At 38.6% G+C, this 20,428-nt stretch overlaps 2 protein-coding genes across 2 annotated transcripts; both read right to left on the minus strand. All coding sequences in view use genetic code 11, as the record gives it.

The window, feature by feature from the left end:
- Nucleotides 1-202: 202 nt before the first annotated feature.
- EGR_02193 (DNA replication factor Cdt1) lies at nucleotides 203-5,912 on the minus strand (the record flags this gene model as incomplete). Its single annotated transcript, XM_024491442.1, has 7 exons — nucleotides 203-372; nucleotides 2,553-2,754; nucleotides 3,538-3,903; nucleotides 4,565-4,689; nucleotides 4,724-4,866; nucleotides 4,906-5,518; nucleotides 5,726-5,912. The coding sequence occupies 7 exons, from the start codon at nucleotides 5,910-5,912 to the stop codon at nucleotides 203-205; spliced, it is 1,806 nt and encodes a 601-aa protein (XP_024354295.1).
- A 4,477-nt stretch (nucleotides 5,913-10,389) lies between these two features.
- On the minus strand, nucleotides 10,390-17,870 carry EGR_02194 (Glutamate receptor, ionotropic kainate; the record flags this gene model as incomplete). Its single annotated transcript, XM_024491443.1, has 9 exons — nucleotides 10,390-10,552; nucleotides 10,798-11,306; nucleotides 11,620-11,772; nucleotides 12,706-12,801; nucleotides 13,115-13,291; nucleotides 13,936-14,129; nucleotides 15,862-16,113; nucleotides 16,525-16,656; nucleotides 17,732-17,870. The coding sequence occupies 9 exons, from the start codon at nucleotides 17,868-17,870 to the stop codon at nucleotides 10,390-10,392; spliced, it is 1,815 nt and encodes a 604-aa protein (XP_024354296.1).
- Nucleotides 17,871-20,428: the final 2,558 nt, after the last annotated feature.

Consider the following 20,428-nt stretch of genomic DNA (forward strand, 5'->3'; position numbering starts at 1 on the left):
GGATAGGAGCAACGCGACTACTTCAGTGAAAGAAAAAAAAAATCTGATTTGGTGATTTTATTATGCGGGCAATACACATTTTGGGAAACTTCATCAACATAAGAGAGTGGATAAAATCTAAATGCATACATATACAATAGACAAAGTGAGGGGGACAGAAAAGGGCAGAGGTGTCACGCAAATGCGCACGTAAAAAGGGAGTTTAAAGAACATCCTTTTTGACTGCCTTGGCCTTCACCTCGTCAATTACCTCCCTCAGTGGTCGATTCGCGCTGTTCCCCTTGAAGCGCAAATAGGGTCGCACCCAGGCGACCTTCTCCACCCAATCAGGCATCAGCGTAAGCAATTTTTCGATTCGAGCCATTGCCTCGTCTGTGGATTTATTAGGAAGGAGGGGTAACTAATTACATGGCCGCATCATAAATAGGATGGTAACATGTTCAGAGCCAGAGCCTGAGAAAACAATCGACTAATACACCAGATGTTTTATCGTTTTAATATGACGTTAGCACTTGCAGCAGAGTGAACCAATTAAAAAAATAATAGAAAATTCAGAAGATAAAGACATTTCTGGACCAAGAACGTTACACATTTATTGATTGAAACAACCAATAAATAGAGACACGATTTGGCACAACCAATTATTATAAGCTGACGAAAATACACGGGAAATATTTATACTGTTGGGACGCCAAATATAGGATGCCAGTGACAGACTTTCTAAGCATCGACGACTAGATTCACCATTCACAGTGAAGAGAGAATTGAGGCAGTTTTTTTGCGAAGTTTCAATACAAATCAGATAAATACATGAAAAAAAAAACAAAATGGGAGAAGGGCTCATGAAAACTTAACATCGAAAGCAGAGGTCCGCAAAGCCAAACCCAAGAAGAATAATGCCACTTATTGGGCAAATAATAAATAATACAAGAAACAGACACGACATCGCATCAATAGAATAGAGGAACCCACATCAAGAGAAAAAATCGCACGCCGTGATTAAAGATGATTTGTGGTAAATAACTGCGGAATTCGCAGACGACTGAACTATTTCCAAGTCGTTTTAGTCATGACAACATGGAATCATTAACATTATGAGATGACTTAATAATTCGATATTCCATTTACTTCATACTGATAGTTCAAGGCATAATTTTAAAATGGTTCCAATTAAGCGGAAAAAGTATAGCTAAAATCCTTTTGTCTGTTCCAAAGAAACCTCTCAGGAGTAAGTACTTTTATCTTGCCTTACATACTGAAAATCAAAAAATCAAGGCAATTCGATTCATAACATTGCTTTTGAATCTGGAAGCTAGTTCCATTCCTACCTAAAGGAGTGAAATATAGTCAATACAAGGTAGCAAGGCGTTTGAGCTTATGAGGTCTATCCTAATACGCAAAGTCTGCTTTCAAAACCAGTTCCTCGTCTTACAAGAAATTCCAATTTGCTGTATTGAGCTTCGGAACAGTAAATAAATGAAGTCGTAAATGGCATAAGCGTAATTCTTGGGCCAGGGAGTACGTTCTGAGACGACAACGAAGCTTAGTTGGCTGCCACAAGTTATAAAGGCAATAGCTAACAAAATCATTAGTTATCGCATAACTTTCTAGAACCACATGTATATAAACGACTTGATGGATGGTATTAACCTTTGCGCTACCATTGAGACGGATAGACTGCAAAATGTACCCAGAGGTAAGTGATAAGATTATCTTACTTTCATGACAGGCTTATTCAAGTTCTAATCAATTTCTATGACTTGTACTGTACTCAACATTTTTTACAGATCTATGAAGTCTAAAACGTAGTTGATATAAAGGGCCTACTTCGAGTCACCTTCAGTATGCCTTTAACGCGTGGATTCTTATTCCAAGAGAGGTTATGTACATTTCAAAAAATGTCCAGTATGGTCTAGCAGCCATCAAAATAGACAAAAAAACAACTGAGGAAGCAATATAAGCACCATTTTCGAGTTGGAAAAACACTGTGAAAAAGGTAACACCGTTCAGCCACAACAATCTGTTAAACTTTTAGCAAAATGCAAATGACATCATGTTCCTTTTTATCATATGAGAAATAATCCTGTTTCAGAGCACACAAAATAGTGCGAATGCGTATAGTTCATTGTTAAGACACTTAAATAGTTATATGGAAGATGTGGGGAGTACTACCTGCCCTTTTTGGACGAAGAACATCTAAAAGGTGCTATAATTGCTGCTATGCAAAAAATTGACGAAAAGCAGCTTTAAACACAGCGAAATCTCATGAATGACAGACACGGTGTCTTCCGCCATTTCATAGGCCGAAGAAAAAAAGCGAGTGATGTGATATAAATGGACGAATCAAAAACTATTGGCAACATAAGCAGATGAAACAAATCTTACAAGTAAACAAAACAGAATTCCACTACTTGGTCGGATTCCACGTATTTTGAAAAAAACTAAAAATCTATTCTCATAAACTAAAAGAGAAGGCGTATTCGATATGGCGAGTTAGATGCGCTTTTTTAGGTGAATAGTGGCCCCACAAAGTGTGCAAAAAAGTGACCGACCAAGTGAGAGACCAGATCCACTGGACTGGACGAGTCGCGTGGCGATGAGGGAAATTGGGACCGGACGTCTGCTGGCACGCCGCAGCTCGCGCCAGATCTGCGTGACGGTCACCGGCAGGGCGGAGTAGGCGGCCCTCTCCGAAGCTGAGGCGACTGGTTGCGTTAGGATGGAGAAGTTTAGCTGCCTCTCGCGCTCACGTACCTGTTTCGAGGGAGAACGGACAGTGAGGGTCCAACATTAAATAGAGGTGAAACTGTTCACCTAAAGAACATTTAGGTGAGGCAATAGTGGAAGAGAAACAGGTCTCCAGGCCCTAAAATGCAAATCATTGATTTGTTTCATTTACTGGTTGGATATTTCAACTCACCTCTAGAATGTCTAGGATGGAAATTAGATTATTTCGAGTGATCAACTTAATGCAACAGACATTGAGCGCATCGTGAAGAAATAGCTATAGACTTAATGGATAACCGACTCTTAAGATGGCTTTATCGGTGTATACTTAGATGTCACGAAGAAATGGATAATAGGCAGGATTCGGCTAGAATCAACCGAGCAATCATTGAGAATCAGGCTAAATGTTGATAACGGAAAAATAACCATAAATGTTGGTCATTTCGATTTAACACAAAAACTAAATCCACTCAAGTTTCGACGAAACGAAACGGAATGGGAATGAAAATAATGCACATAAATACCTGGTAAACATCCGAACAAGATGATTTGACGTAAAAACACCACAAATGTCCCAGAAAGTAGATTTCACTGCCCATGTAATTCATCAAATAAACTCCAACATTTCTGCATATGCCATAAAATGCAAGCAAACCAGAAATCCCTTTCGATACAGATTTTGCCGAAAGCAGTTTGTTTACTATTTGTCTGCAAATAGCACCACTCGAGGTTCAGCGAAAATGATAACACTGAAAAACCAACAAGGAGTAAATTATAGTAAGATGCGGTCAAATATCCCTCTTCACTCACTTTAGCTAGTAGAGCAGCCGAAACACCCCTCAAAATGGCGCTGTTGGAAGTTTTACTCGAACCAGTGACGGCAGCAGCTGCAGTAGGAGGCCCCAACTTCCGTTCATCGGTGGCCTCCTGGGAAACCAATTTTTCACAGGCCCTGGCTTCTCTAAAAAGCGCGCGCTCACGGAATGTCGTCACGGCCTCGCCAGCTGAGGTGATCCTGGAGTCACCGCCGGGGCCATTGAGAGGCCGTGGGGGTAGAGGAACGGGTTCAACTTCGGGGACGGCAGTGTCCAACGCGAAAGCGGGATGCCATCGACGCAGACTTGAATCTTCAGGCAAATCCCCCTCCAAGAGACCAAAGCGCACCATCAGGAACTCCTGATAAGGAATAAAGAGAATAACACCTTTAAAAAGATATGGCAATTTTTTGAACAAAATGAGGACAATTGCAGAAACGAGTTGTTGAAATAGACACGTCGCCAAAACCTTGTCAAGATTGCGAAAGCGGCAGAGGTTCATTTCACACACCAAACCAATATATGAATGGAAATACGCCTTTCACTTGGAGACTACGGCTAGTTCATACAAATCGCGACAAAAAAACACCTGATGTAAGGTGTTGAGTACACTCGAAAAAAATGCTACAATGAGAAAAACGATTTCTCCAGCATAAATAAGTGCAATCCACTATTGATGAAATTAAAAAACGCTGAACCATACCTAAGCAACGCTAGAGGCGAAAATCCCAAAGCATGCCTGAGCGAAATTGCTAACTAGTTAATCGGCTTGACATTTAAATGAAAGGGGTAGACTCCATACATAGGTTGAGAATCTCGTAATCAAAAAATGGTGGTACAAAAAAGGTCTCCATTGACCCTTAGTTCCTCAGATTTCATTTAAAAAGAAACCTAAGGATGAAATTGTCTTTGAAAATACAATTCAATTCAACAAAGTGCAAACTAGTGCAATATAAACAGCACAAAAAAAAAAAATAAATGATGCGCATTCCCCCAATGCCACAAATAGCACAAAGAATTACCCGATGTGCCTTCTTCACTCGTAGCAGAAGTGAGTCCTGGAAGATATGACGGCGCTGAATGAGCCGAGTGCCGGTAAAGACAAGATGACCCTTCGAGGGCGAATCGAGAGCCATTTGGGTACCATCTGGGCGAGAATTCAAAAACATCCCGCAACTCACCTGCCCGCAAGTTTGGCACAAGAACCAACGTGTACGTGCTAAGTGGAAGCTTAGTTATTTTGTCCAGCTGTCTGTCGTAACGGAAGCTGTAGGCTAAGGGATAGACTGCGGAAAACTTTCCAACCGTTACTTCAGTGAAGTCACTTAAGGAGCGATTAAGGCGTATCAGAAGTGCAACTTACCATCGCACTACCTCCTGCACAGCTGGTTTGATTTTGTCAAAACTGCACACCTCAGAGCGATTATGAAGTGTACTGACGAGAGTTTCACAGGTTCTAAATAATTCCAATAACCGCTCCATGTGACAGGGAAGAGGCAACGCAGAAGGAGAAGGAAAGCCAGATGCAGCATCTGACTCAACCCGCTCAGTAGCTGTGGTATCTTTTCCAAAAGGAATCACAGCTCCCTTAAGGGAGGTATTGGAGCAACTATCCGATTTCGTAAGAACCTGGGTCTCCTTTTCGATACTAGGCTTTAATAAGTCTTTTAAAGGTTTCTGCATCGAAATTAGAGGCGCATTAAGAGCAATTACTGGAAGATCACGAGACTGCTTTGAAGCATGGGGCACCACCTTCATTTTTTGACCGCCATCTTTTGTCTGAACAATCCCAGAAGTACTTCCATACTTCGAAAAAGAAACTTCGGATTCAAAAGAACCTGTGGATTTTACTAGTTCAATATTTCCGGGTGTTTCTTTACCGATGGAGGATTGAGAGTACTGGGAGACACTGATACAACTTGAATTAGAAACCGTTGATTTAGGGAAATCAGTGGTCTCAAGTTGTTCTTTTCGCGCTAAGTACGCAAGACGTACGTGTGCAGGGAGTTTTTTCTGCGTTAATCTGGCTTTACCGACTGCATTGCGAGTTCTGGCCTATTAATACGCGAGCAATCATGAGAAAACAAAGCAGAATTAAAAAAAATTAGGTTAAGTCAAAATTTTTTTTAAGGTGATGACAGCCCAACTTACTATGCGTGTCCTTTTAGTTTTATGGACAATACCGGCCTTAATTTTCAACCGCGACCCAGTCGAAGTGTCAAGTGTAGAAGCAAGTCGGGCAGGTTCAGAATCAGCAGAAGCTGCCCTCGGTACCGATGCCCCAAAATCCCCCAATAGACTTTTTACCCTCGCAGAAACCAGGTCACCACCACGCCTGACACCAAAATAACTCGTGAGACGAGAAGGCATGATCACAAACTTCAAGCTTCAGAACGGGCGGACCTCCGACAATAAAGTTGCCGTAATGCGACAAAACAAACCAGTGAAAATAAAGCATAGTTTCACCCAACATTAAATAGTTTAAATAACAATCAGATAAGCGGGTGCTTTGTAGGCTAGCTAAGACTGTGGCTATTTTCCACTTTTCTCATTATTTTGAGATTCTCCAACCATTTATTTAACCTTTTTAGTTTTGCGAACGCAAAGGGCCTCATTTTTGCAATTTTTATGAGCTTTTTGGCATCCAGGTCATAAGAACAGTCCATGCTCTACTTTGCTTTGAATGCATATATTCTACCCGAGTATTATATCTCCCTTCTTCTTTGGGGAAGTCTCGGGCCGCCACAACGGCGACTTTGGAAAGCAAACGCCACCTTAAAGGACAACTATTCTGTTTCCTCTAGCTAGGTGATAAACCTTAGCTGAATGGAGAAAGAGCATAATGCTACGTATGGGGAATTGACGACGACCCATAATAGAAAGCCCGAAATCTACGGCAACCTTCTACAATCGCCCTAATCCTGGTCTGCAGGTAAACTGTTAGCACCAAAAGCGACGCTAGCCATGAACTATCTGGAAAGGTTTTGAAATGGGACTGCTTACCGTACCTAAATAAAGGTGTCAAACATATGAAAACGCGATACCTCCGCCACCTCTGTGCCAGTTGGATGGAATTTAGACATATATGGTTGGGCAGCTCTGAGGTAAGAACAACATGGCAAGGATGATTAGAAGCGGAGCTCTACCCCAGCCAAACTACATTTAATCCCGTCCTTTGCCACACATTGCTGCTTTTACGCCAGTGTTCCTGAGACTAGATATGAACCCTAGTAATGACCAGCCCATTCCCCAGTCCCCAATTCCAGTTCCCATACAGGCCGAAATATCAGATCCAATGGAATTGTCGAGAGGAATCAGTGACTTGGCAACCAAATATCTCCTAAGTTGCATGACAATTTGATGACTGGCACGGTCGGCTCCAGGATGTTCACCTGATAGCATCAATTGCTTTGTGATGTCGGGCGCAGGAGGTTGAACAAGTGGAGCACCGAGATCGGTGCTCAAAAGAAGAGAGGGGATACATAATGCCGTTACTGTTTGTTTAACCCTCTGTTCTGATGACAAGGACACTTGGTTGCTCCGCTTATGTTCCTTTGTCGGTGGGTTGGCCTGCTGTTCGGAACAGTAGCCCCAAGCCCTACCGTATGCCGACTATATGTATTCTGCCTGAGTATTATTTCTTCTTCCATCGACGTTGAAGTCTCCGAGCGCTGCACTCTAATGTACTTATTTGCTACTTGCCCTTGTGCAAGTTATTGCTGCATATGCTTAACTATATCCTGACCATTTGGATAACCGTTTTTAGAGAAAGGATTATGTTTTTAAAACAATCCTGATGGGTGTCAGTGCTATAAGGATAAACTCAGCTTGCATTATCTCAGTTCTTGTTCATCTCCATTGCTTACTGTCTCAAGCTAAATTGTTGCATTTGAAACCAATACAGGTTTACATATCTTTTAGAGCTGCGAATTTTTTATATTAAACTTCGAAATCGTTGGAGGATAGTGAATTTAAAGATGTTTTCCCCTCCGGAAAAATGTTAATTTAGGAGGACACAGAAAGGAAGAGTCAGAGACGGGAGAAGACGCCTAAAGCGTAGCCAGTTGTGGGCTTTGGCCATTTGGGAAATATCGGCAAAACAATTCCGTTACGCCGTCACTGGCTTTGCCAAAGTATGTCACTTCAATGGAGTCCCCCTCCGCCAAACCCATGTCCAATGCGTTGTAGACCTTACCGAAAAATAATTGCTTAGATTCAGACCTACTTCAAGTTAACCATGTGTTTTATACCCTACTATTGCTAAACCTACAAATGATAAAACTGCCATTGCATTATAGAATCCAGGCAGATCATTGGACAAAAGTCTATTTCTTCCGAATATTTACTAAATTTGCTTATTTTTTATGGCTGCTTAAATTTTTTTTATCTTAAATTAGGCTGAACGATTAATATTGAACACATGAACAGCATTTTGGATTCATGAATTTTAAACAGAATGTACAGAAGAATGCATAGACATGTATAGCCTAATTCAACTTCTAATACAAAACTATTTCAACGTAAAATTGACAGATCCATTCGCTGAGTAAGGGAGAGTGACTCAGAGTAAGAAATTAACACTGTGTATGAGTTTTATACGTAAAAATAGGTTATTCTGTGATAAATGGACCAATGACATATTTTAATCCCCATGGATTCTACTTTGGTAATTTAAATATAAAGAAGATATGTTGGGGATGCCTGCAGCCCTAGGAAGACATCCATGTTCGATTTTCCTGACCTCTCCGTTGTTGCAGATAATTCCAGAACATTCTGAAAAACGAGTCCCTGTTCACACCCCTCTGACTGGCCCAGACTGCGGTTACATACATTTTAAGCATACAAATTGCTCTTCTAGGTCTAAGGTCCACCTTCCACAAATAAATGAGCATGATTAAGCCGACAGACGAACTCAAGCATGGGCGCAGCTTCAGGCAGCCTTCACTGGTTATCGGCTATGTCGCACCTGTCCTGAACTCTAGCCCAGTGGTTGTCTGGTTGTTTGCCCCGATAAAATACAGACAATCCGCTCAGGGAAACTCCGGTTTAATACAGTGGCAACTCAGTTTCTTGCAATTAGTCGTTTTTAAAGGCCTATTCTACATTTATTTGTAAGATTCTAGGATGCTTTTATATCAATCATTCACTAATTGACAAGTAAAAAACAGTTTGTGTGAGCCACTTCTGCACGTAAAACAGTTTTCCGAGCATGTAATTGGGAAATAGAACAGAAATTTATCTAACCCACCTTGAGAGGATCAGTGTGGAGTTGGCTGTTTGGGATGAAAACTGTCTCCGGCCGATCCGCAACGTTCACATTAACACCATTTCGCCTGAGGGTAGAGATAGATGGACAAGGTTTCAAAATCATGTCAATAGTGGCTCTTACAGAATCCAAGCGTTAAGTGCCACTGAAAATAGTACTTATACTTATTGACATCGGATGAGCGGTTAATTTCAGTTATTGGATTATAGGTACCAAGACTTTGGACACTTCCCGCAGGCTACGCGTAACTGATTTGCGACCGGGTTGCGCTGACCACTTCGTATGTTTTATTGAAATAAATGAAGGTACATAAACACGAGGACCGAAAATGGTTATAAAGGTCGCCAACTAAATACTCAACCCCAACTAACGACCACAAAATGAAGGATATGGTTTGCGCTTAGTATTTCTCTTTTCTTTATAATATTCAAAACAAATAATACAGCAGCTTTTTCATAATATCTAAGCAAATAAAATCGCCGATAAAGAGAAGATCATCTCAGCAATCCCAATATGGTACGAAAAGTGAGCAAGAAGGATTTTTTTCACCCATGGTAATTTGAAACCCGCTTTATCACTACTACTACCACCTCATAAAGCGTATTTTTTAATTTGGCCAGGTACGAAAGGGCTGTTTAGTAGGGACTCTTCCTCACAAACGGAGCCATATCCTAAACCAATTAAATTCCGATTTGTTTTTCTAGTAGTCTCTTTAGAGGGAAATGCCTCTAGATAATTTTGAGCTAGCTTAAGGAGTTTCATTACTTGGTTTTAAAACCATTTACTTCAGAGGAACAGTTAAAATGAGTTGGAAGTTGTAATCCTGTCTGATGGGCAGCAGGATATGATGGAAAAATATGAAACATCCCATCACTGATACCTTCCCACAACCTGCACTTCAGTTTAACTATCAAGCAATTAATGTAAGGCATTGTTTTATTACGTACTTAATTGAGATAATTTTCGCTGTGTATAGTCTTCCTGGCACCAGGAGAGTGAACTCCTAGAATGAGAATAGAGAATGACAAACAATAACGAGTACATTAAAAACATACAATTTGGAGGCAATTGGGTAAGAAAACATCCTACCTTTGCCTCTCGTTCACCGAGTATATGCTTGACGAGTAGCTCCAGACCCATTATGATAAAAGAGACGATAATACCTATGAGCAAGAAGATGTAGATGCTTGCGCTATCCCCAAGCTCAATAACAGCAGGTATTGGTACATTATAGTTCGGTTGATAACATCGCCCTGTTTCAAAATATCTGTGCCAAAAAGAAAAATTCTCTTTTGCATCTTCCTCATTTTCCATTCACTCGAAATGGGACTTGTAGAAAATCACTCAGTACAGATCTGACAAATTTAGTCACTTACACCGAGGCTGAACTGGTGAGAATGCCAGATTTGCTGATGATTGAAAAGTAGTAGTCCAGTTGAGGGCCAAAAACCCAAGATTTGTAGTAGGGGAAACTTAGTATTGTTTTATACAGGCTAGTGTATGGAATCATTTCCAATGCACAGGACTGAAATTGTAGGACAGCATTATTTAGCTCCAGCTGCCTTCGGTAAACTGACAAATCTAATGGAAGAACTGACTAACCATGACGCTGATGTAGGACGCCTCGACTGAGGATGCCAGAAGAACGGTTTTGTCATCCTTCATTAGGGCATCGTAAGCTGCTTGAATTGAGTCGACTGCGGAGTAGGATTTTGAATTGTTATTCAGAGATGTGACGATTTCGCTGTGACCGATTCCGTTTTTGATTACAATGAATCTTTAAAATTGCAACAACCGAAATGACTCAATGAACGTAGATTTAGAAACTGTTGGGTGATAGAACAGTAACTGTATATGACTGTCACCTTGGCATACTAAGCCCAGCTTTACAGTAACCACTTATAGAAGCATTTCCCGTGCATACCTAGAGTGACAATTCAAATGTAATTTTGCAGAAATTAATCAACGGTGAAAAACAGATGAACCCACGTTCGATAGTAATTGCCTTTCAGCACCTCGTCAACGGTAGTATCTGCATTAGAAGGCTTTCTTATCCTAAGCAGAATAGTCATCATAGCGCTGGCGTAGAATACAAGCAGGAGGTAGGAGAACATCCACATAATGAGAGCAAAGATGCGGCTAGAGAGAGTGGTAGGAATGACTTGCAGTTTGGTAAGCGAGAAGGTTGATGCCACACCGAGTGCAGACATTTCAAAGAGATCCCGTTTTGAGGTCATCTCACCCTCCGCCAGATTTCGCATAATAACGGGTTTGAGGTGGCCAAAAACCATCAAAAGTCCGGTGAAAATGAAAGCCAAGACCACGCCGGCTAGCCACACAGGCAAAGAGAGTGGTCGCAGCAAAAGAAGGAAGTCCGCAGGTCGGGAAGGACGTTGACGTACCAGTGTGAAAGAGATAGTCAAGGTTGCTGATGAGCTCGAAATCTTCTCCGTATTCACTGCGGATAGTGGAACCGGAGCAAAGCCTACGTTGATTACCTACAAATGAGTGTAATTAGTTTTCAATAAACCTTCACGATTAAAGTTTAATCCATTTAGTGCCCTTTATGACTGTGATGGCTCTTAAATTTTTAGACAGCTTTTAGATCACGTAGTTTAAAAACAACTTTAACTTCTTTAAATTCACATTAAAACCGAATCTTTATTTGAGTTTTTATAAAATTCTCCTCAAATCTGTACATTTATTTGATTTTGACATATTCAAGCGTCTGGAGAAGGACGGAAGGTTGAGCCAGCGAACACAATGGAGTTCGAAAGTGAGAGCGTTGGATAAACAAAAAACACAAATTACATGGTTTTCAATTGCTTTGAGCATTTCCACGTAGTAAGGCTCATCTGGTTTCGGCGTGAAGAGGACCACTTCATAATTGACTTTTGCCAAGAATGCGAGAGCATCCATTACCGGAACTGAAAACCCGATGCCTTTATCATAGAACGGAGCATACTAAAGTAAATAAACAAATAATTGAATTGTTTTGCTATCATACGTATGTATTGGTGCTCAGAAAATGAACTCGATTTGAAACGCACTTTAGATACAAGTATTAAGAAGTTTAGAAAAAACGTAACTCTAACGATCCTGTAGAATTGAAATAATATTTGAAATCAAAATCTTCACGTAAAAACATATTTGATTACAAGTATCCTGCTGTCGCAATGTAAAACGAGTGTTCGAAACTTGAAGGAGCATTACAAAAGCAATTATTATAATGAGCATATATTAGAGAAAAAATTAAAAAGCAATTTCTAATAAGTCGCTTTGGGCACAACCTTGGCTACAAAAACTATCTCACTCAAAATGTCGACAGTGATAGAGGTAATAGAGGCAGAAAGATTAGGATAAATGGAATTGTTATAGAAAGGAAAGCGAAAAATACAAAAAGGTAAAACCGAAATTCCTAATGAGGGGAGAAAATGCTACTGAATTTGAAAGAAATATGGAGAAGTGATTTGGCATGGGGTGCCGAAGAGTGAAAAAAGGACGGCCGAAATTTAGTCATGCAGCAGACTTAGATGATCCTCGCTATTCCATTTTTATAACAGGCTGAACGACAAAGCATTTTCAGCGCGTTAGTTTCAAATTAATGAGTAGGTAATTTGAGTCCGATAGTAACAATTGGCTTTTAAAAAAACGATGCACTATTTTTAGTAGCAACTAACACACGTGAAAATATTATACGAAAGCCAGTGATGAATGATGGAATGCAAATACTTAAGTGAAATGTGGAATTGATCGAGTTCGTGACATGACTAGTATAAGCTATAAAAAATCCTTAGAGGTAGGTAGCTCAAAGACATGTGGTGAGACTTAAGGTTAATTAAGGAAAGTAAGCTGTTACAAGTGAAAAAAAATTTTAAAAAAACGAACAAAACTTACCTTAACGACCCCGACTTTGATAGTGCGTCCAGTTAAGGTTGAATTTATGCTATCCACTATCAGTTGTGGCTCTCGATTCAATACCCAGCTACCTATCTAAAACAAGTCACAAAGTAGAACAAAGAACTTTTAGATGTGAGCATTTAAAATTTAAAGCCTTGCTCACCCCTGTATTTGTATTTATAGAACAGTCAAGAATTGCTACCGACTCAACAGGACTTGCAGTTGGGTGAGTTTGACTGAAATTGATCCGCGAAAGGATGTAAAATCTAGGCTTTTGAAGAAGATACAAAGAATCGGACTATGGTCACGGCATCACAAATGAGAATTTTATACTCTTGTTATGTTGCACCAACCAATGCGCAAATTGTTTAAAATTATTTGTAAGGCAATAGTTCATTTTACTTACCACTTGGGTTGCATTCTCCGTAATGTACGTTAGACCATCAAGATAGGTTGCTGAAGCTCGCCAAGCCAGGTCAAAGAAAGGAGAGGGTATTTTCGGTGCATACGTTGTGCTCAAGCCAAAAGTTAAAAGGGAAGCTCCGGTTCTTAGATAGCGCTCGTAGACAGAACAGCTATCCTCCTGCACAAAGTGAAATTTAAATTAAATAAGATGCTTTTTAAAATAGATTTCTTTGAATTCCTTTTAAATGATCACAGCGGTAAAATTGGTAGGATGCAACCAAATGAAGAGGTGTTGGTATTTTCGGAGCAAATAGGCAGTATTAAATTGATATACAAATTCTAAAACAAAGAAGGATGATTTTGTTGGGGATTAGAACTTACTGTAGAAAATAAGATAATTTGTATGCCTTCTCGTAGTTGCTGATGCAGCATTGCCTATAAATACAAGATCAACACAACAACTGAATTGAAGAACTAGCTATTCTACATTGCTGAAAAATGACTTGACAACTGTAAGTTGCCTTTACTCAACCAAACATGAATAGACTACACGGATCAAAACAGGTACTTGAAAAAGTGTGCATTGCCAATCCACAACGGTTCACAAAGTAAATGGATTTAAGCAACCAGAATGAATCACAAAATGAATTCTTTATAAATTTATCAAAACATAATGGAAGCGAAACTTTTAATCCATCAGAATCCTTTAATAAGAATAACCGGAAGACGCTAATATACAGACATGGGTAGTCGACTTTCTACAATGACAAATTTCAAAAAAAAAAATGCATATCTTGAGCTCGTAGAAATCTAGCTGCTTACCAGTTCAAGGAATCCATTTACGTATGAATTACTGTGTTCATTTTGGAAGAGAAGGATATATGTTTGTGAATCGCCGGTGTTTTGAAATTGCTGGATTAAAAGCTCTTTTATAGTGTTATTGGTCATCCATCCTCCAGGCAGGTGTATCATGCTGAAGTAGACATTCTTTAATAGTCGAATGAGGAAGACCAGTTCTATAATATAGTAAAGGACATTTCTAAGGAAAAAGTGGATTTTTATGTAATCTACATTATCAGATGGGAAAAAATTTCGCAAGACTTTATTCAGAAAAGCAGCTATTACAAAATAACGACGCCAATCAAGAATCTGACCATGATCAAAATAGCAATAAACTCCAAGTCACTAAGTTTTAATAAAAATAGAAAATTTCAACTTCCAATCTGTCTATCCAGACCACATCAAGGGAACTAAAAATATCATAGCATCGACGATGCCAGTATACCAAATTGAGGGAGAGGGTAAGATTTACAACTTTTGGGGAGGTCTCAGATAAAGTGTTGTGGAATTAATAATATCTGACAAGCGTAAGTGACGAAACCAACAAAAAGACAACCAACATTCAATTTTTAAATAAAATAATCCCAGATTGCGATTTGAAAACTGACACCGTAAAACATCCGTTTTGAATAATGACCGGGAAATAGGTATCAAATCAGCCTACTATAAATTTATTTTCCACTCGTTGCATAGGCATTACGCTCATATGGGCACTGGAACGCTGTCCGTGTAGTTACAGCCAGGTATGTGTATTGCAAAACATCAAATATACAGGAAGATTGCACTGCGTCACCTCAATGTAAATGCGCATCTACAGGGGTGGGAACACTTCGTGCGATTACATCCTATTCACTTGGAATCACTCAGACAGATACGTTTATGTCAACAATTAAAGCAACAAAAACATAGCAATGAAAAGCTCGGAATTATTTTGAAAATTCGGAATTAAGGATGATTAACTCGATATTAATCTCCCCGGGCTATGTGTTGAGAAAGTCTTAAAAGAGGGCATCATCAAGCAATCCTCTACAATTAAAATCTGTTGATGGAGTCACTTTGGGAATCGCATAGAACCAATGATTGAGTTTGACATCGGTTTTAGGAACAGTTTATAAACTAAATTCTGTTAATTTTTAATTCCGATGCAGCACCTTCACACTGCTTCAACACACACAAATGGGCTTTCATAAAGCGATCGACAAGATTAAGGTTTTTAAAGTATTGAATTGAAAACGAGATTGCAATAAAAACAAAAAACAACTTTAGTAAAGCAAATAAAACTTGATGAATGAATTAAAAGAGAAGCAAACAAGAACCGGTTAGATAAATCAAGTCTTCCATGCTCTTTTCTCCAAATCACTAATATTTGACGTTTATGAAGGACAATAATTGTAAAACTGTAAATATAATTAAAAGAAAGCAATTATTTCCGGTTTTTTGAGCATTTAGTGCTAGATGTAAGTGCCTTACGTAAAGGTTTGCAGAACTAACAGTCCCAAATTTCGTAAAATTAAAAATAGAGATCTGCCTTTTTGGAGAGTAAATGAAAGTCTATGAAGAAAATTGCTTTGTGTTCATGGAATATGAGTAGCAACATTCAGAAGCATATCCTTTATGTATCCAACGTCTTAAGCTAGTTCTTCTGTGGAATTATTCACCTGCTGGCGCCTAAAAACTTAAATTCCACCTTCATAATCATACTCCACTATCTCTCAGGTGTAAAAACCTAGCAGATGTTTCAAGAACCGATCACCTCAATTAATAATAAATCGTTTGAATGTGAATGGAACTCAAAAATTGACATTGATTAAGTCACACTCATTTGTTCGCATTCGGAGGATTTACTCAACTAGGTAGCCTAAAGACCGAAGGAAACCCGTTACCAAAAACATTAAATAGCCGACTTACTATTACTGTCATCGTAGATAAAAGTGATTCCGGTTTGCTTTTGCTGAAGCATACTCGAACAAATTGTCGCGATCGTTGAATCAACATTTTGCAGAAATTTGATTGACACACTGTTGCGAACTGGGGGAGCATAGGCTGTAATAGCCTCCATAGTGGTGCTGTAAAATTCCGCTTCAGTAAGGTTGCTAATAGCCGCAATATCCACTAGGAAGTCGCTCAAATATATTGTGCCCGGGGGAGCAGATGAAAAATCTACTATTAATCAAGCACATTGTTCAAACAAATCAAATAAAATGTATAGAGCGTACTTTCTGCATAATGTCGGTGGGTTTGGTCGTAGCTAAGTGCAAAATTGCAGTGTTAAAGGGACTGGAAGAGTAGTTTTTGTAACAAGTAACAATACAATTAGGGTTATGGATACAATTCTGGTGCTTATTTATCCAGATTTTTAACAATATATCACATCATTACAAATCTGTTAAATAATACGACAAATTAAAGGAAATTTGGTGAAATCCGGTTTGGAATGTTAATGATACGCTTAGCTGGAAATGCTTGGTTCATAAAACCAAAAAGGCAATTTAAGATGATGAGTTTACACTAGGCCAAAGGATATCCGTTTATGTGATATGGTATAATCGACTGAAAAATAACAAAGCTTACTGTAATTGGCATTAATAGTGTTTTTAACTTCAGCTTGAAACGATTCCTTGTAAGTAATGTTTGATAACATAGGCTCTACCCATTTCTTAATGTCGAGGACAGTCTTTTCATAGTCAGTTATATTGCACGACCCTGTAAACAGTACAAAAAATATGGCATTATAAAATAAACCCACTTTTCACTTCAATTGGATTTTTCAAGTAGTGAGAGGTAAGTTGACTTAAAATTGAATAACAACAGGTGCTGGCATGAACGCATGCAGCAATATATTCGAGGTAAACCCACAGACTATTCTAGGGATATCTAGCTCACGCCTGCACAGTAAACTACAGTTATAATGAGTTACAATGGGGAACGTATGAAGAGCAAAAGTGTAACCAATGACACACAATCCGAGGAGATGGACATAAGTGATTCCAGGCTTTTTTTGCTATTTTCAAACAAAACGTGGGTTTTTAATGATGTCATTCCCATTAATATAACTAAGACTTTTAATAAGCTTTAAAAGTATGTAAAATACAATATTTGCAAGTTGTCAAGGTGTTTTTGAATACATTTAACAAGAAAGTTTAAACTAAGTGTGAATTAGCAAAGTAGAATACCTGGAAACATGTTTACCAGAGCTTTCGATAAAATTTTAAGGGAATTCTTTGCTAAAAAGCCTGAAAAATAAAAAACGTACGAAAACAAAATCCCATAAACCTGGCATTTGATGACCAATTAACCAAGTATTTGGAGAAAATAGTTTTCAAACATTATTTGGAGTTTTAATCCATGTATAAAAGGCGGAACCATATGCAACAGGTCTTGATGGAACGAATTAATAATTTGTTGCTTAAGTGCGAGGGGTATTTTCAATAAATAAAATGATAAACTGTTACGAATTTAGGAACTTATGACTAACAGAATTATTTCCTAATAATTGGATTGAGTAAGTTGGCTATAACTCTACTGCTCTTCGTTATGATTTACAGGACATACACCGATATTCATACCTAGCCACGTGGGTTTTCGGTTCCCGTGGTTTAATCACCTGCCCGCCCTCAGATCACTACGTCGATGCTTACAGTCTCCCGGCTTAGCCGTATTATTGACAATAGGCCAATTTACAGACTAGTACGCATTAGCACGTCTTTGGGTGATAACTTGGAGCATTGTAATTGAGTTTGAAGCGTAAAATTCGGTAAGAAGGTACAAAGAGACTTACTGTTTTGCAGTGCACATCTGTCCACATCGGAAACAATGGATTTCTGTTCGAATGTGTCCTTAACCTCTTGCATAGCCTTAAGGATTGCTTTTAGGTTTTCATCAAGCCTGCCATCTGCGGATGGTATGAACAAAGACATTGCAATGATAGACACCTTAAAAGCCCCGATATCATTTAATGGCTAGTTTCGCAGACTGTGAATTCTAATTTAACGAACGGAAAAGTTTATGTACCTAAATTAATGTCATTTTTATTTTTGATTCAAAGGAAACATCTTCTTGCTACTTAAACCCTACGGACTATAAGAACAAGTGACATGCTAGCATAGTTTTATGAAGTAGATTTGCATACAAGTACGTTAAATTAATACCACAATTTTAATGGGAAATTCATTTGATTAAAATATAACTAAGGCCAGTAATTGATAATGAGATGCTGGATAATAAAGGGTGGTGAGACCACAATAAGAATGACGTAAACGGGCAAAAGGATTGCATTGATTTGCCTGCTTAAACTACAAAAGAAATTCACACCAGTGGTCTTTTATAAACCATCAAATCATACCTTGGCACATATTTCAAAGTGCTGACTCACTCTCAGAAACCACAAAAGTGGTCTTTTTTCAAACGCCCAAACTTATTACTAATCACTACTAACTATACGTAAAAAGCAGTTGTTTCTGAATAAATAAAAACTTAAATTTAGAAAAAATATGCAAGTCCACCTTTTAAGAGCAAATGATTGAAGCATACATTGACGAAATACCAAAAACATAAGTTTGACAAGATGAATCTATAAATCAGGGAAACCGATGGCTGTGGCAACTGCTCAACCATACTTATGAATGCAATCTGATAGTTTGTTAAATAATGACGAAGGGCTTTAAACGTACCCGTATTATTGCATCCCTTCTTTATAATATCCACTCCAGTATTGTAAAGGGAAGTCAACAATTCTGCAGTCCAAAAAGCAAAATTGGAGACTTTACTGCGATGCTAGTAATTTTAATAAGGCCTAACATTCCTTTGGTGGACAGCTAATGACTTGCATTAACGGGTTAGATGGGGACCATATAATATTGGCCTAACTGCAAATAACTTTGGTTTAAGCAATGGGATCAGATTCATTTGTTATCCAGAAATTGAAAATATACCTCATAATTTAGTAAAATCCCATTTTTAAAGATGATATAAACGCAACCAATCAATTCACGCTAAGAACAAATGAACAATAAATATTTTTAAGCTCAAGAATTTTAATGTAAAACGTACTCAAGCTTTTCTCATTCCCCTTATTGACGCAAGTATTGGGCGAAGACTCGTCGAGTCGATTGCGAAAAAGTCCACCTATGCCACCCCAAACCACTTTTGCTTCATTCACTGACGACTCCAAAAGCGATGCTGAAACAAGGACTCAAAACCATAACCAGAAAATGGTCATTATTTTACCAGTCCTAATAATGGGGAGTTTGGGTGAGTTAATTTCATGTTATTACTGTTTTAAATTTTTGAGTATAAAGCTCTTATACAATGCTATCTTTTGGAGAAAGCACTGCAGTTCTAATCAGTTTACTGAAATATGAAAATAGTCTTATAAATGCTTTATTTTTAACAACATGTACTATGGTAACATAAGTAAAACTGCAATCCTTTAAGATTTTAGAAGACCAAATTTTCACAACACCAGCTCGTCGTTTTGGTACTAATTGGGATGCTCTACATTAGCACACAGTTAATATCTACTAGCTGAAATTTCTGGCTAATTAGGAACGTACGTTTAGCCTCTTGCGTCAAGACGCAGGGTAGGATCAAGAGAGTCAACCAAACACGCATCTCTGTGGAATGGCATAAACTCAACTACCCAATCTCGCACGCAGGACTCGGAGACCACACCACATGCAGCACACCAGTCAATACACTTCTAGATCACATGCTCGTGCTCCGACGAGGTGCGTGCCTTGAGAGCACCCAATAGAATAAATTTACCGAAAATGTGGGTAGAAGTGCAACCCTTAGGTAACCACATTCAATCAGCGACTCCATTTTGGAGGATAAGATAATAAGAAATTACTCACAGATTCTATAAATGAATAAAAGTTGACCAAAGAGTTCGGTCCGACCCAGTCTTTGGTATGCCTAGGAAAATATGTTTTGTAATTGATAAATAGTAATAAAGTAACAAGTTTTGGATATCCCTTTGATTTCACCCAATATGAATCCAATAACTGAAAAATACAAGGTTCTGAACTATACGATATGATCTTAAACCTAAATTGCCTTTATCCCAATGAGACAATAATTTTGGTTCCGACGGTAAGTTGCTTTTATCAGTAAATACACAGGAACCAATCATTAAAAATAACTCTGTAGAAATTACGGGCATTTTCGTGTGGTTGAATTTACTGAACATTTAAATTAAATCTGTGACGACTTTACTGAAGACATTTTGAGTACTAGTGTTTGCAAAATCGCAGAAGTTACCGTATGTAGGGATCAAGTTTACAAATGCAATAACTTAAACCTGCATAAATGTAACATACCAGTTCATTAAAAGGTCATTGGTGTGCTCTTTTGACAGGGAAACAGCCGAATCAGAAATACATATTGACAAAAGTACTTTCTTTTCAAGTTGCTGATGTTGCAGTTACATAAACTATTTTGAAATTGCGTTCCATGACTCAATCAATCCTTAAACAGT

Source organism: Echinococcus granulosus (genome assembly GCF_000524195.1).
Source record: "Echinococcus granulosus chromosome Unknown EG_S00009, whole genome shotgun sequence".
NCBI lineage: Eukaryota > Metazoa > Platyhelminthes > Cestoda > Cyclophyllidea > Taeniidae > Echinococcus > Echinococcus granulosus.